The sequence below is a fragment of the Seriola aureovittata genome, chromosome 23 (genome assembly GCF_021018895.1).
Source record: "Seriola aureovittata isolate HTS-2021-v1 ecotype China chromosome 23, ASM2101889v1, whole genome shotgun sequence".
Taxonomy (NCBI): Eukaryota; Metazoa; Chordata; class Actinopteri; order Carangiformes; family Carangidae; genus Seriola; species Seriola aureovittata.
Genome location: NC_079386.1, coordinates 14768857 through 14785744, shown reverse-complemented (window position 1 = coordinate 14785744; position 16888 = coordinate 14768857). Strand labels below are relative to the sequence as shown.

Genomic DNA, 16888 nt, shown 5'->3' with positions numbered 1-16888 from the left:
GGCTTCTTTTGTGAAACCAATAAGACTTTTTACCTGTAAATTTACAAGTGATGGAAAGTACCTAAGTGCCTTTACTTACCTTTAGTACAATTTGTGTACTTTCACATTACTTTAGCATTTCCATTTTCTTTACTACTACATTCCAGAGAGAAATATTTTACCTCATACTTCGCTGCATTTATCTGATATCTCAGGTTACTTTTGTAGATTATTACTTCTGCACACATTGCACAAATCTTTATTTTATCAAGTGATTTGTGTCTGTTATTGAGTCCTGAAAGTCTTATTTTCTTAGAACAGGTAAAAAAAAAAAAAATACTGATATTGGATGCGATAATGCCACACTGTTTTCAATCATTGTAATAGTTTTGAAATTCATAGAGCAAGGTCACATTCTTTCTTGATTGTGAAGCAGGGATCCCTTATTCTGTCTCTGACTATTCTCACACTAATTTCCAAAATGTTCCAGAAACAAACTGATCCAGTTGAAATTGTTGAACTACACTGGCAGATTTATTTTCACTTATTTCAAGGAATAAACACAATATTATAAAATGGGCTCTACCTTGATGGGCCAGCATTAAAATGCTGCTTAAAATGGAAGTTTTGCACAGGTGATGCATGGATGAATTATAAAATAGAATAAGATGATATTTTCTTGATTCTAAAGCAGTGCTCACTTATTTCCTTGTATTAATCTTACTTTGAAGGGTAAGAGTTAGGGGTCACACTCATTTCTAAATTGTTCCAAAATGTTCTTGAATTTCTGTTGGAAACAAGCTGAAATAACCGAGCTAGACTGGCAGTTTTTATTTCAGGGAATAAACACAATATGATGTTCACAGTTAACAAATCAGCTCCACCTTCATCAGCTAATGTTAAAATGCTGCAAAGTTCAATATTAATTCATGTATTACAACACTGACAAATAGTTTTGATATATATATATATATATTTCTACATATATATATTTTTTTCCTGATAATACTATAGGTAGGTACTTTTACCTACGTAAAACTTAAAATGCAGGACTTTTACATGTAATGTAGTATTTTCACACTGGTATTGATACTTTTACTTAAGTAAAGGATCTAAATACTTTCTCCACTACTGTATATATACATATATATACTGTATATAATGTTCACACACATATATATATATATATATATATATATATATATATATATATATTGTGATCAAAAAAGTGTCACAAACAGGCAGAAAAAGTAGTTTCATGCAGGTGGTACCTTCAATGCAGTTTTTATCGCGAGATTGACGTCAATAGGAGTGTTTGATGACGATGGCGGGAAAACCCACCATGGCGGGAAAAAGCAGCGTGGGCAACACAAGACAGGAGGCGCTGTTGCTACAAATTACATTCAAATGCGCCATAAACCATTAAATACAATTACAAAGTAATAAATAAGAGGTAAAGGAATTCACCATGAAGCGTTTAGACATCTGTTTTTATTTTTTGTCGTAAAACGTTTTAGATAGACTCGAGCACCATGGTTGAGTTAGGTCATAATGGGTTTGAATAACGTTTGTTTATTATAAAAGCTGATATGTGAGGAGCCGGAGGGGGAGGGAGAGGAAAAAGAGGCACAGGAGGAAGGAGAGGAGGGGGGGTCCGAGGTCTTAATTATACCAGATTGGTGTGTGCGTGGTCGTGAGTGGCGAAGAAAAGGGAGAAATTATATTGCCTTTTAATAATTTTCGTGTATTTTAACCGGGTGGGTGGTTATTTAGGTTAGTGCGCGGTTTGTTTTACATGGCTCCTCAGTGGAAGAGGCCTCTGTAGTGAAATTACAAGAGCAGCAGCAGCAGCAGCATCTCGCAGTGGTGTCTCGGCAGGCGTGGAAAGAAAGTGCGTTGTTGTTAGTTGACACGGATCATCATCATCATCATCATCATCCTCATCCTCCGGCCTGCTGAGAAGCGAAGCCGGGAGCTGGAGTTTGCAACAGAGGACTGACCATGGCGGTGAACCTGGACAAGGAAGCTTACTACCGCCGGATCAAGAGATTATACAGCAATTGGAAGGTAAAACCGGGCGATTTGTGGGACTCAATGTGTCTTCTGTGTTTAATTTGAACGCGGAGAAAGTAGCTCTGTTGGAAGATGCAAGCCGCTGAGTTAGCCGCGTTTTTCAGCCGGGCGAGTTGACTCTGTTGTCGGCGTGAGCGGTAAGGTCTCCCTGCCCGCATCCAGCACCGACAACCGAGGGGTGGAGGGGGGACAAGGGCCACGGTCTCCACTATGTGACCAGCTTAATTTGCACTGAAATTATTGAGAACTGGAAGATGTTACACAAGTGTCTTGTATCAGACTCTTGTATCAGCCACCTCATGTTAGCACACCAATTATCCCATTCACCACGTTAGCTAGCCTGCTAGCTCCTAAGTTTACCACCGAGCTAACTAGCTAGCCAAGCAGTTCAATTTGTAGTGGACCTGCGCTGGCTAAATTGATGACTAAACCCGCGTTAAAGGGGTCGCAAAACATAAATTATAACGTAGTTATGCTTGACATTTGGCTAACTACTAAACTGTCTAACCTTACTGTCAGTTTACACTTGTAACGGTCGCTACATGCTAATGTTAGCTGGCTAATTAGCATCAGAATAAAGTGACATGTGCAGGTTGCCTGCAGCTTCTGGAAATTACTTTATTTTAAGTCTTACATGTGTTAAATCACTTCAGGTAAACTTGTGGTTATTTTTTAAGTGCTTAAACTCGTTTTAAGAAGTTGTAACATGATGTTTGCGGTTGAAATTGCAGCTCATTTACGAAGATGAATGGCTCTGATGTTCATATGCACGTTAAGAGCGTTTTATGTGCATTATTACAGCGTTATTTAAAGACTTTAGATAAGCTTTGTGAGACTTGTAGCCCCCTTTATGTGGGGCTAAATGATACAGCATCAGGTGCTGATAAAGTGTCACATCAACTTTTCAGTGAGCTGTTTCCACACATACAAACACACTCACCACTCTTATCAACTTCACAATAGAAACTAGCACTTTGTCTTCTAGATTTCACAAAATGAATAAATCTCAAATAAATACTGTGGATGTTGTAGGTGGTGGATGTACCTCAGTTTGGTATTGTGATTTCTTCTTTCATGCACAACATTAACTCACATGTGCTACTCTTTTATGTGACTTTTTTTTCCAGAAAGGAGAGGATGAGTTTGGAAAAGTCGACGCCATCGTGGTGTCTGTCGGGGTGGACGAGGAGATTGTGTACGCCAAATCCACAGCCATACAGGTAAGGGCATATCCCAGCCAAGGTAGCATGATAAAATCACAGAGAGTACCAAGCACAGGCCTCATCACTCAGGTGCTGCTTGATATGATCTGGATACAGGCAATTTCCCACTGTCACTTCATGTTCTGTGCAGATTAAATTTAGTGGAATCTCTTGTGAAGACATTATTTCCAAATTATAATGTTTTTTTAAATGATATGCATATATTTACTTATGCTGTAAGGACAGGCTGCTTTCTTTGTTGTGTCGTTATCTTGACCATAAGACCATAAATTAGTGTTGACCTGCACTGTAGCTAAAGCTAAATGCATGTTCTTGAATTTATCACACTATATCTACTGTTTCTCAGCTCAGATAATAAATTCACCCTCTTTTCTTTTTCTCAGACTTGGCTGTTTGGCTACGAGTTGACGGATACCATCATGGTGTTCTGCGACACAAAAATCATCTTCCTCGCCAGCAAGAAGAAGGTGGATTTCCTCAAACAGGTGGCTGTAACGAAAGGCAACGAGAACGCTAATGGTGCCCCACCCATCACCCTGCTCACCAGGGAAAAGGTAGAAAGAACACACTGTAAAATTGTCTGTCTGTGCATGATTTGAAGACGGGAGGGTGTGGTTTCTTTATGATTGGGCCTTGTCTGCAAGAGGAATCTGTTGTGCAGTCAGTTTGACAAAACAAGATTTGAAGCTTCCCCTTTTGTGGTTTATTCAACAAGTTTTCAACCTACCTTGTGGGTTTTTTTTTCTCTAAATAAGTCAGATTAAATGTGCTAGATCCACTGCCATGGGGGAAGTCAGCCCATAGCACATACATTGATTCAGTGACATTGTGTCCTTGTAACCTTTTATTTTTTAAAATATAGATCTGAATTCAGTTTCCTCATAAATAAATGCCTTTTTAAAGTATGAGAAAGTCTTAAATTTCATTCATAAAAGTCTGAACTATTTTCTCCTGCCTGCTTTAGACAGTAATGTTAGTTATAAATAGTTTTTGTATCTGATTGCAGGCTGTGGCGAGACGTTAGACACCTATAAACTAAAAGCAGGATCATTGCGACAGTGGATTGTGCTCATAGGATGCTGTTCAGTTTCAGTTTACAGTTCAGTAGTTCAGTTCAGGAGACCCTCATTGTCTCATAAAGGGCAAAGACTTAAATTAACTTCAATGAATTAACAATTTTTAATTGGGGAAATCCAGCCATTCATTTTTTTGCTGCTTATTTGAATCCAGATTGTATTGATTTAATTAATTATGAATTATTATTATTATTATTATTATTATTATTATTATTAAAAAAAAAACTGTTGCATTGGTGTTTTTCAGAATGAAAGCAACAAGGCCAACTTTGACAAGATGATTGAGGCGATCCGAGGCAGCAAAGAAGGAAAGACAGTTGGAGTGTTCAGCAAGGACAAGTTTCCTGGAGAGTACATGAAGAGCTGGAACGACACGATCACTGCCGAAGGACTGGAGAAGGTAAGATGTTATCTAACATATCAACTGAAACTACATTTTAAGATTGTTAGGAACAAAGAATAGGAGTTGTGTGTCTGTATTTTAGTTACCAATGGTTCTCTGTCCTGAATTGCCTGCAGGTGGACATCAGCGCTGTGGTCGCGTACACAATGGCGGTGAAGGAAGATGGGGAGCTCGGCCTGATGAAGAAGGCAGCGGCCATCACCAGCGAGGTTTACTCCAAGTTCTTCAAGGAGCGTGTCATGGAGATCGTTGATGCAGATGAGGTGAGAAGAAGGAACAACAGGTATTTTTGCACTGGAACTAAAGCTGATTTGTGTCATACTGTGTGTAAATCTGATCATTTTTATGACCCGAGAGTATGCTCTCACTAAACGCTCCCTGAAGTTCTAATTTTTCACTTTCTAAAATGGTAATAAGAGCAAAACCTTTGCAACCTTTAATGCACAGGTCAATGCAACAGAGCTTTTGTGGTTTAAAGTCAGTTTAGACAAGCAATCAAGTTGGGGAAACTGCCCACGTCCGCTTCTCAGTTGGAATCCCTTGTTAGAGATTTTGCGAATGTCAGACAATAAACGGCAATGGTGTGAAACAGTAAAATAAAATCTAAATAATATCCAATATTAATACCAATACAATCAATTAAGCTGATTTGGAAAGAGATGTGCAGTTTGTTTGCAACTAGTTTCAATTGTTAATAAATCACAGCAAATTGGTAACAATGCAGAAGTAGCTAATCTAGACAGTTTAGGTGATGTGGCTGCAAAGCTAGCAGTGGTTAAATCATCTTGGAATTATGTGTGAAAATCCCCAAGTCAGAGTAATGGGAGGTTTTCCTTTGCTGTGATCTGCAAACTGTATCGTGACAAGCTTTTTTTCTTTTTTAACTGTGCTTGGAAGCAGTGGGTGGGATTTAATGGGATCATTGGCTGTGGAAAGCATCCTGTTTTTCAAATAATTAGTCCAAATTTTTAGGAATGTCTTGACTTAATAAATTAGTCCATGAGGGCATAAGAGCTTGTACTTTTCACCATAAGCATAAGTTTTCATCTTTGTCTCTGTGAAAGGTAAATGTCCAGAAGATGGTTTTGAACTACTCCTGTTTTATTTCCCCCCCTCCCCAACAGAAAGTGCGCCACAGTAAACTGGCCGAGTCGGTAGAGAAGGCCATCGAGGAGAAGAAATACCTGGGTGGTGCTGATCCTTCCACGGTGGAGATGTGTTATCCTCCCATCATCCAGAGCGGAGGAAACTACAGCCTCAAGTTCAGCGTTGTCAGGTAGCTCACCCCGTCGTCACAGTCACATGTTTTGATCTTCGTAGAAGCTGATTTTATAAAAATCTGTTGAACATCTGTGTGGGGAAAATGGCTTTGTACCGATTTATTTGTCATTCATTCATTCATTTATTTATTTATTTTTCAATTTATGTTACAATACAAAATATATAGGGCTTTAACTCGTGATTAATTGTATTATCGATCAATCTGCTGATTGTTTTATCAGTTACTTGGTCTATTAAATGTAAGGAAATGGAGAAAAATGCTTGGGATTGCTAATGTTCAATCAGTAGTTAAAAACCCAAAGATGCTTATTTATTGTCACAGTAGACAAACTGAAAATTTCCCTATTGCCGAGGGGCAAGTAGTTTAGTTTAGCTGCTTTTATCTTAAGGTTAAAAAAATCAGCCTGCCACAGTTTGTGGTTTTTTCATTTTGAGTTTGTTATGGATTAAATATGCTCCATACTGATTGAAACAGTGATTTGGGAAATAATAATAATCAGATCTCACAGATGAATCTTTGTTGTGGGGTTCATCCTTCTGAAGTGCCCTAGAACAAGACCCTGGTTCCTTCGTAGTCCCAGGGAAAGAGTTGATCCTCTGACCTTTGACCTAGAAGTTGACGAGAGAAAAGCCGTAATCCTTAGCTGAGCATAAATCTCACTGTTCTGTGATTTTTAACTGGCGCTGCTCCCTCTCTGTATCAGCGATAAGAACCACATGCACTTCGGTGCCATCACGTGTGCCATGGGGATCCGCTACAAGTCGTACTGCTCCAACCTGGTGCGAACCCTCATGGTGGACCCCCCTCAGGAGATGCAGGACAACTACAACTTCCTGCTGCAGGTGGAGGAGGAGCTGCTCAAAGAGCTCAAACACGGTGGGTTCAGGAGCATGTTAGAAGAGTGGGAGCTTTGGGAAGCCACAATGTTAGCGACTTGCAATTTGTTAGTGATCCAAAACAAATGGCAAGAGGCTGCAAGATTCTGCTCTGTATTCTGATTTATTTATTAATATTTTACCTGAATGATAATCCTCAACATTTTTATACATGCATCATTTTTTGTAATGTATCTGGTTTTGTAGAATGGAAGCTTCTGTGGAAAACCATTTTATTGTGAAATTAGGACTGTAACTTATTAAATATTTTGTTAATCATCAATTTAATCAAATATGCGCTTGATTGTTGTGGAAAATGTCCATTGCAACTTCTAAGAGCCTCAAGGAGATTTATTCAAAATGCAAAACTAATTCATATGACAGAGAAAAGAATCAAATCCTCACATTTTAAAAGCTGAAACAATCATTTGCTAATATTTGTGGCTCTAGAATAAACAGAAGAAAAGGGTAGTCACCATAACAAGCGAGGTCCTTGTCACCAAATAAAGAAACAATGAGCGTATTGAGCATATTTGTCTGTGTTTCTCTTAATAAACCTTCTGTCACCTCCACAGGTGTAAAAATCTGCGACGCCTACAACGCCGTTCTGGACTACGTGAAGAAGGAGAAGTCGGACCTCGTATCAAAGCTGACCAAAAACCTCGGGTAAATACAAACAAGTGCTGCCTTTCTGTGTCATGCGCACGCACGCTTTTCCACTCACGTCGTCATTGTTCTTGTTCTTTGTAGCTTTGCAATGGGAATTGAGTTCAGGGAAGGCTCCTTGGTTTTGAACACGAAAAACCAGTACAAACTGAAAAAAGGTGAGAATTTGACAGTTTATTATTTACCTGAAGACACTGGTAGTTTCGTTCTGCTTTTCTATGATGCTCCATGTTGGATTAAATTGTTTTTAGGGCGAATTTAAATTCAGCACATCCAGACACAAAAGTTTAGTGATTGCCATTTGTTTTGATATTGAGAATTTAAACCTAAATTGATAACCTGTGTGGTGGGGGTGTGTGTGTGTTCCAGGCATGGTCTTGAGTATCAGTTTGGGTTTTGCTGACCTCGTGAATAAAGATGGCAAGAAAGAAGAGCAGAAAAAGTACGCCTTGTTTATTGGTGACACAATACAGATCAATGAGGTAAGATCCACTTCTCCCAACTTGATGAGTCACATCACTCGGTTCTACAGCGTCTAAAAAACCAGAAATCTTTGTGTAACAGGAAGAGTCCGCCACGATACTCACACCAGTCAAGAAGAAGATCAAAAATGTGGGAATATTCTTGAAGGTAAGTGTCTCATCTCACCATTTTAACTTCTTGTCAGTAATCGCACCAACAAAACAAGTTGAAGCTGAGCAGATACTTATTTTACTTATTTTTTAAATATAAAAAAAGAAAAATTCATTTTTTTCTTTTTTTTTTTTTTTTTGCAATTATATTGATATTCAATTTAATTTCAAGCTAAATATGAATTGATGTATGCAACACAATTCTTTTGTTCTGTCTTTAATAGGTCCCTTATAGACACACACACACACACAGATATATAGACAATTTCCCCAGTATTAGAAACAGATTTTCCAGTGTTTCATGTATTGTTTATGTTGTAGTCTTTTTATTATAATAACACTATACAGCATCGGGCTCAGTCGTGGTTTCAAAGTCCTCTGGAAAGGTTTCAGGAGTCAAGCTTCTGCTCTCCGGCCGCCACATTTCTAATACAGTGTAGAGTTGTTTTTCTTACATTTTTCATGTTTTACAGGCATGAATAGACGTTTGCATCTGCTTTAGCTGGAAACGGATGCTTCTTGATTCTAGTTGAATGACCTTTTTTTGCTGCTTCTAGGGTCAGTCATTTTAAATGTAAATAGAGACAATGTAGTGCTTTTCTGTCTGACGATGTGATCGTAAAATGATTTTGTTCTGCAGCTTGGTAATGCCTGCTGGTCAACAGAACAGTCTTACAACAGAAACCTGTAAATGATAACAATTATAACGTGAGTTCAGCTGCATTAAAATCCAGTATAGGCGACCGCAGAAGGGACAGAACATACTGAAACATTTTCTGGCGTGTCTTGTTTTTTGTGTTTCTCAGAATGACGATGAGGAGGACGAGGAGGAAGATGGCGACGATGCCGAGGAGCTGCTGGGGAAGGGAGCTCGGAGCGCAGCGCTGCTCGCAGACAGAACCAGAGTGAGTGTGTGGTTAAATATGTGGTCAGTGTTTATGTGCCACCTTGACAGACTGTCAGTAACTAAGAGTGTGAATGTTTTTGTACTCTACCAGCTACTTGGGAAGGTAAGTATTCATTGTTTCTTCTAAAATCTCATCGGCTGACCTGTTTCAGTTGTAAAAATCCACTTGCTGATGGGAAAAAGTTTTTCATTTTCATTTCAGTAATTTTTTTTTTTTTTTTGTGCGTTTTTGATTTATTTATTTATTTATTATCTGACTATCCAAAGCTGTAACACATGCCTGTATTCTGCATGTGTGTTGTGGTTTTGTTTTTTTCATTTCGTTTTACAAAATCTTGGACTCTGGTGTCTCTGCGCCGTCACTCAGCTGTGTCTGTTGTCAAACTCAGAATGAAATGACGGCGGAGGAGAAGAGGCGGGCTCACCAGAAGGAGTTGGCCAATCATTTGAACGAAGAAGCCAAGCGTCGTCTGACAGAGCAGAAAGGAGAGCAGCAGATTCAGAAGTGAGTGGTGGAGGCCTGAAGGGGGCGCTAGAAGATGGAGGTTTGAATGTCACTGGGGGGGCAGCATCTGAACTTTACAGCCAGATCGCTCACAGTCGAGGTGTTTTGTTTTAGTTTAGTGAAGTAGAGGTGAGTCAAGGAAAAGATTTAGAAAAGAAGGAAGGCATTTAAAACTTTCAAAGTTCAGCTTTATCAACATCTCTGTAACTTTACGTTAGTGCCCAAATATTTCTTAAATGTCCTTTTCTCTCCTGATACTGATTATGACGGCTGAGATTTCATGGAGAAATTGCCCACACACTCAATTTCATCATTTTTTTTTTATTCACATTGTCGCTTTTTGCATCCAGGCTGTCGCATTTATTTTCTTTTTCTTCTTCTTTTTTTTGTTTTGGTCAGTGTGAAAGCAATTTTTCTGTGAAATGGGGCTGTTGATTTCTGACACTGTTTTTGAAAAGCTTGGATCTTAAAGTGTGATTTAATGGTTTTGACATAGAATTTAAAGACACCACTGAGCTGCTTCGGAAGCTGATGCAGCTCTTCATCTAACCAGTTCACCTGTGTCTGGTTTCATCCTTTTTTTTTTTTTTTTTTTTTTTATTTCCTGACAAAACAAAATGACCAACAAAATTTTTTTTTTTTTTTTTTAATTCTGATTGCAAAGACTTTTTTATTTATTTTTTTTTTTCTTTAACCACACACTTTGTCTGTGTAATGTTTCCAAACCGCATCCTGACGGTGCTAAAAACTTTATCTGATATTACAATTGTCAACGCCTCCAGTTTCGCAATGAAGTAGTAATGAGTAACAGCAGTAGCATCAAAACTGAACAACTTATTTGATGTGGATTGTCACATCTGGGCGATACATAATCTGCCAATAAACTCAGCAACAGGGTCAATAGCGATTCGTGCGTCCCTAACCTAACGAGCTGTAGGCAACAGCTCTGTGAAGTCACAAAGCTGTAATTAAGTTTGTGGTCATTAATTGAGTCCACTCTCTTTCCCCCTCAGGGCCAGAAAATCGAACGTGTCCTATAAGAATGTCTCTCAGATGCCCAGAGAAAAAGACATCAGAGAGATGAAGATCTTCATCGACAAGAAGTACGAGACCGTCGTCATGCCCGTTTTTGGTATCGCTACGCCGTTCCACATCGCCACCATCAAGGTATACGGAGGTTATCTCCAACTGTCCACCAGCATTTGTTTTTCTTACTTACGACGGCTGATGTTTGTTCAGTCTTTCATATTGACTGATCTTTGTTTTTGTTTTGTTTTTTTTTTTTGTCCGGTCCAGAACATCAGTATGTCTGTCGAAGGAGACTACACCTATCTGAGGATCAACTTCTACGTCCCTGGCAGCTCTCTGGGGCGCCAGGAGGGAAACATCTTCCCCAACCCTGATGCCACATTTGTCAAAGAAATGTGAGTTTTAATTGTTTGCTTTGTTCCACTGTTGTTACTGATTTAAAGTCTTTCCCCTGAAGCTTATAATCATCCTGATAATTGTAATCGTACCGACCTCTGTCAACTCCATTCCCCCTTCCCCTCAGCACGTACCGAGCGTCCAACCTGAAGGCTCCCGGCGACACGTCGGTGCCCTCCACCAACCTGCAGAACGCTTTCCGCATCATCAAGGAAGTACAGAAACGCTACAAGACGCGAGAGGCCGAAGAGAAGGAGAAGGAGGGCATCGTCAAGCAAGATTCGCTGGTCATCAACCTCAACCGCAGCAACCCCAAACTCAAAGACCTCTACATCAGACCCAACATCGCACAGAAGAGGATGCAGGGCTCGCTGGAGGCGCATACTAATGGTGAGGACACAGGAATATAAGAACTGTCATCGGTGCAGCGTGAAGGCTTAAAGTTAACTCCTCCGGTCTCCTCGTACAGGTTTCCGTTTCACGTCAGTCCGCGGTGACAAAGTGGACATCCTTTACAACAACATCAAACACGCCATCTTCCAGCCGTGTGACGGGGAGATGATCATTGTACTGCACTTCCACCTCAAGGTGCGTTTATTAGCTCATCCGCTTTGGATCTCAAGTTATTAGACTTTTCTCCTTTAAAGGAATATTCTGACATTTAGGAGAGTAAGCTTTGCATTTTTTGCTTGTCTGTACGTTAATAAACAAACAGCAGCTGGTTAACTTGGCTTGGCATAAAGACTGAGAATGGGGAGGAATTGTCACTCACTGGTTGAACTGGTTAAACAAATCAGATATATATATATATAATGTGATAACTAGTGAGCTGTATATTTGCTGCTAGGTGGATTTTGTTGCCTTGGAATAGAGCCAGGCTCACTGTTTCCACTCTCTATGCTAAGCTAAGCTAACAAAGTAGTTTTACAAAACACACAATTTCCCTACAGAAAACACTACAGGGTATCTGCACGTCTTAAAGTCTTTAAAAGCATTAAATTAAGTTTCCTCTAAACAAAGGCCTTACAAGACTTAAAAAAATATATACATTTTATTTACTAAAATATTACTTTGATATTTCTCTTGCCATTTCAGGCAGTAGAGTCCGTTAATCATTTCTCATTGATTAATCCATCCATCCATTTTATGCTGTTTATCCACATATATATGTTCTACTGAACTATAACTTCGCCCGTCACTTTTCCTCCAGAACGCCATCATGTTCGGTAAGAGACGCCACACAGACGTCCAGTTCTACACGGAGGTCGGGGAGATCACCACAGACTTGGGCAAACACCAACACATGCACGACCGAGACGACCTGTACGCCGAGCAGATGGAGCGGGAGATGAGGCACAAGCTCAAGTCGGCCTTCAAGAACTTCATCGAGAAGGTGGAGACGCTGACTAAAGAGGAGCTGGAGTTCGAGGTGCCCTTCAGAGACCTGGGGTGAGCGAGGCAGCGAGTGCTGTAACACACAGAGGAGTAGATGGAGAGTGTGGAAGGCTCCATATTCAAGCTGACTGATTTGTTTTTTTTGCTGTGTCTTTGTTTCCAGGTTCCAGGGTGCCCCCTACAGGAGTACCTGCCTGCTACAGCCCACGTCCAGTTCCCTTGTCAATGTTACTGAATGGGTGAGTGAGTGCAGCTCTCGGAGCACCGTCTTTACTTTGTTGTAACTGGTTTTGAAGCAGATGATTCACCTCATCAGCTTTTAAAACCTTCTGGAAAAATGTTCGGATACTGTTCTGGAAAAACAGTCAAAAGGTTTTAGTTTTATCTAATTAAAATCTAATTTTATCTAATCAAGATATAACGATTATTGTAGAATAATAAGCACATTTTTATTTTTGAAGTGTGATTGTTTTGTTTTGCTATTTTCCCCAATAATGATGTAATTTACCAAAAATGTTTGTCCTTTTCTTTCCTGTCCATGTCCAGCCGCCGTTTGTGGTGACTCTGGACGAGGTGGAGTTGGTCCACTTTGAGCGTGTGCAGTTCCACCTGAAGAACTTCGACGTAGTCATCGTCTACAAGGACTACAACAAGAAGGTCACCATGATCAACGCCGTGCCCGTCAACTCCCTCGACCCCATCAAAGAGTGGCTCAAGTAAGGCCCAGTTCAAACAATAATGTTTTGTTTTTATATGTGTATATATATTATTTGGATTAAACTATGGCTCCGGTTTTTGTGCATTAATATGTTTTCTGTCTCTTTCTCAGCTCGTGTGACATCAAGTACACAGAAGGAGTCCAGTCTCTGAACTGGACCAAGATCATGAAGACCATCGTCGATGACCCCGAGGGCTTCTTCGAGCAGGGAGGCTGGTCTTTCTTAGACCCGGAGAGCGAGGTACGTCCAGCACCGGGGATGAAAAGCTGATAATTTTTTACTTTTATCTAATATTTAAATCATAAATAATTACAAACAAAAACATTCTGCGTTTTATTGTTTGTGGTTATATCTTGCTGTGCCTCGTTTCAGGGAAGTGGCGGAGAGGAAGATTCAGAGTCTGAAATGGAGGATGAAACGTTCAACCCGTCTGCAGATGAAGAAGAGGAGGAGGAGGAAGACAGCGATGAGGATTACAGCTCAGAGACAGAGGACTCTGGTATGATTTAATCAAAGTTTTTTATTTTTTATCTGATATCTAATGATTAGTCAATTGACAAATAAATGCATTAGTTCAAGCTGAAATGGTTAAATTAAATACTGCTAGAAACGACTGACCTGTTTCTTGACCCTGACACAATCTTAATGAAGGAAAAGTACAAACTTGTCAAACATTTTAAGCAAACTGTTGCTCTCTGATCAGCTCCTCTCCTTGCGCTCACACACTTGTACACACACACATATGCACTCAGAGCTCTTACCGACTGTCGTGCGCTGTGTTTTGCAGACTACAGTGCGTCACTGGGCAGTGAGGAGGAGAGCGGCAAAGACTGGGACGAGCTGGAGGAAGAAGCCAGGAAAGGTCTGTATCTGCAGCTTATTCCTCATTGGTCAGTTAATGTTAAATTTATATAGATTTGTTTTGCATATTGTTCAGCCCTACATATTAGGATGCTGTGATTGGCCGATGTTCGTTAATAATGTGTGATTGGTAGATCGGCATTGATACTTGTAGTCACGATCACCTTAAAGTCGATCACCTGTGGTTGATAATCTGTCTGTGGCTGAGAGTGTGTGCTGTGTAGTCCGGCCTCCCACCTTGTTCACTGTACCGTCGTGCAACAGGTCACCAAAACAAGATGTCAAACCGTGTGGAACTTTACCATGTGTGGGACTATAACGTACGCCATCTGCAATGCATGCTAATGATGGGTATCGGTCAATCTCACTCATAGATTATCGGTATCGGCGGCAAAAAAAAAGTGATTGGAACATCCCTACTACAAACTAAATTCGATTGCACACTATGTATGTGCAGGGAAAAGCTCAGTCTGTTACAGTTGATATTGATGCAAAAACTAAACGTCTGGGGGAAAATAAATAAATGAAAATATTTTGAATTTGAAGTACTAAAATGAAGATCAATCAACAAATAAATAAATAAATAAACAACGTGTTCATTGGTAAGAATGGTAATGGAGTAACTTCTGCTCTTGTCGTCCTCTAGCTGACAGAGAGAGTCACTATGAGGATGAGGACACCTCCAACAGGAAGAGAAAGGTCACCAGGACACCAGCTCCACCCACCAAGAAGAGGCGACGGCACTAAATGTCTTCTCTCTCTCACACACACAAACACGCACACACACGCACACACACACAAACACACACCACACACGCACACATACATGCTGCCAAACCTAGCTGACCCTTGACCTTTCAAACCCCCCCAAAAAAAAAAAAGAAAAAAAAACTCAACGGGCTCTTTTTTTTTTTTTTTCACTCATACACTTCACACAGACACACGCTCAGACACACGACGTGTATATAGACGTAGAAGCCCCTTTATTTTTATTTTTAATTTTTATTTGTTGGTCAGTGAAGTGTCATGTTGAAATGGTAAGAAAGAACCAGCAGGACAGACACACACACTTTTCATTCATTAGCTTTTTCCCTCTTTATTCCTTCCTCATTCTCTTTTGTTTCCTCCTCCCATCTCCATCCATCCATCAGGGTTTCATGTTTGTCTGTGTGTGTGTGTGCGTGCGCGTGTGCGTGCATGTGTGTTTAAATGGGTTTTTATTGAAAGCATTGTTTATTTTCTGTTTAAAAAGATGACTTTCTTAACTAATGGATAATAAAAGACAGGACTTGACATATCCTCTGCCAAGTGTTTTATATAATAACTGAGAAGCTTATGATTCCCTCGATCCTCCCTCCTCGCCACCTCCCCTCATGTTTTCTTCAGTGATTGTTGAATTGTGCTAATAAGATGGAACATTTTGTCTTTTTTTGAAGAGGGGGGGCAGATACACATTTCTGATTATTTCCTTTTTTTAAATGGGTTTGTAAACGTATGCAGACAGGCACACACACACACACACACACACACACATACACACACACACTGTCTCCCTAGCACTTGTCCTCCTCTTTGTCCCCTTTTCGTTCATTCTGAGTAGATATGTTGTACTGTTAATTCTGAAAAATCCTGTTTTTGTTTTTGTAATAAAATTAAAAGGAACTGTAGTTTGTTTTCAATGGTCTGTTTTCTTCCGGAGAGCTGCAGAATTGTTCCGTCAGCGAGTTTGAAGCTGTGATGTGGCTGTTTTCTTTTATTTTGGGTAAAAGTTTAACGTGTCTGGTTCTAGTGTTTTTGTTTAACAACCCACCTCCTAACAGGAAGTTGGATCGGCTTGTTTGTGTGATTTCCAGATTCTGAGCAATTATCGAAAAGCCAAACTTTTATTTGACCCAATCACTGAAATTGAGGAGGACCTGTTGATTAAAATCCAGTTTGTCGGTTCGTTAGTCTCAGAATTGATTAGATATGTTTTCCAACATGCAGTGACATAAAACCCAGTAAAAGAAGTGAAAAGGCTGTGCCAGGAAACTGTAGGCTTGTATAGTTGTATTTGTCCGTCTGCGACTTCTCAAACTAAACTAGTAGAAAACATCCATGCAAAAATAAAATGGATAGAAATGCGAAGTAATGGAAAATTAAAAGAAGTTCAATGTTAATTATAAGCGACCTGTGCTATGCGACCTTTCAACCTCCCCACCTGTGCCTTGCAACCAAAACCTGTTCTGCTCTAGAAATTATGTCACTGCTGAGAAGTGGAGAAGACAGAAACTTGTCTGGTGAGAACATTCTCCTTGTTGTATCCTCCTTGTGCACCAGACAGTTTAGTGACTACTGTTGTTTGCAACCATCAATGTAGAAAAACAACAACCCAGAGACGAGTTTAACTCTACGAAGAAGCAGCCACAGGTAAGTGAGCCCCATTATTATGTTGTATTTTGTTTAAATGTAATTAAACTTATTAAAAACATGTTTTAATTTGACTTATTCCTAGCAGCTTAATTTAAATGACTGAATTCAATGATGCAAGTTTTTTGAGACGAGCATATTTCTCCCTCTGTTTTTAGACGAGGCAGTTTTTTGTGGAAGTTTTTGTATTTAATCAAAGGTGTAATATTAAATTATTTAATGTGAAACCTGTCGGAAAAACTTGTGATTTTCAGGCATTTAAACAAACTACCACTTTACAATAACGTACTAACTTAAAGTAAGCACTCACAATGCTTATTAGATTATTATTACTGATGTATAAATGTTCAAGTAGTGTTTTAATGTCTCTGTTGATGTTTTTGGGTCAGATTTTGTTCTGCAAACTATCTGCCCAATAATTGTAGTGCAGAAAAGAAGTACAACATGTCCTGTGAAGT

General features: G+C 39.6%; 1 protein-coding gene across 1 annotated transcript; it reads left to right on the top strand.

Annotated features, from left to right (window-relative positions):
* Positions 1 to 1598: 1598 nt before the first annotated feature.
* Positions 1599 to 15688, top strand: supt16h (SPT16 homolog, facilitates chromatin remodeling subunit). The gene is made up of 24 exons (XM_056369583.1): positions 1599 to 2046; positions 3180 to 3272; positions 3659 to 3829; positions 4599 to 4751; positions 4871 to 5017; positions 5879 to 6030; positions 6740 to 6912; positions 7487 to 7577; positions 7662 to 7735; positions 7947 to 8059; positions 8142 to 8207; positions 9016 to 9114; positions 9506 to 9621; positions 10635 to 10788; positions 10918 to 11045; positions 11174 to 11436; positions 11516 to 11634; positions 12257 to 12495; positions 12605 to 12680; positions 12988 to 13157; positions 13271 to 13400; positions 13533 to 13659; positions 13948 to 14022; positions 14668 to 15688. Exons 1-24 carry the CDS (start codon positions 1981 to 1983, stop codon positions 14766 to 14768), a joined length of 3096 nt encoding a protein of 1031 aa, XP_056225558.1. The 5' UTR covers positions 1599 to 1980; the 3' UTR covers positions 14769 to 15688.
* The last annotated feature ends 1200 nt before the right edge of the window (positions 15689 to 16888 follow it).

Excerpts from the sequence above, each read along its gene's own strand:
- supt16h (XM_056369583.1), top strand. The coding sequence starts at position 1,981 with ATGGCGGTGAACCTGGACAAGGAAGCTTACTACCGCCGGATCAAGAGA. Across the intron at positions 7,578-7,661 it reads AAGCTGACCAAAAACCTCGG|CTTTGCAATGGGAATTGAGT; the intron begins GTAAATACAAAC and ends TGTTCTTTGTAG. Across the intron at positions 14,023-14,667 it reads GGAGGAAGAAGCCAGGAAAG|CTGACAGAGAGAGTCACTAT; the intron begins GTCTGTATCTGC and ends GTCGTCCTCTAG.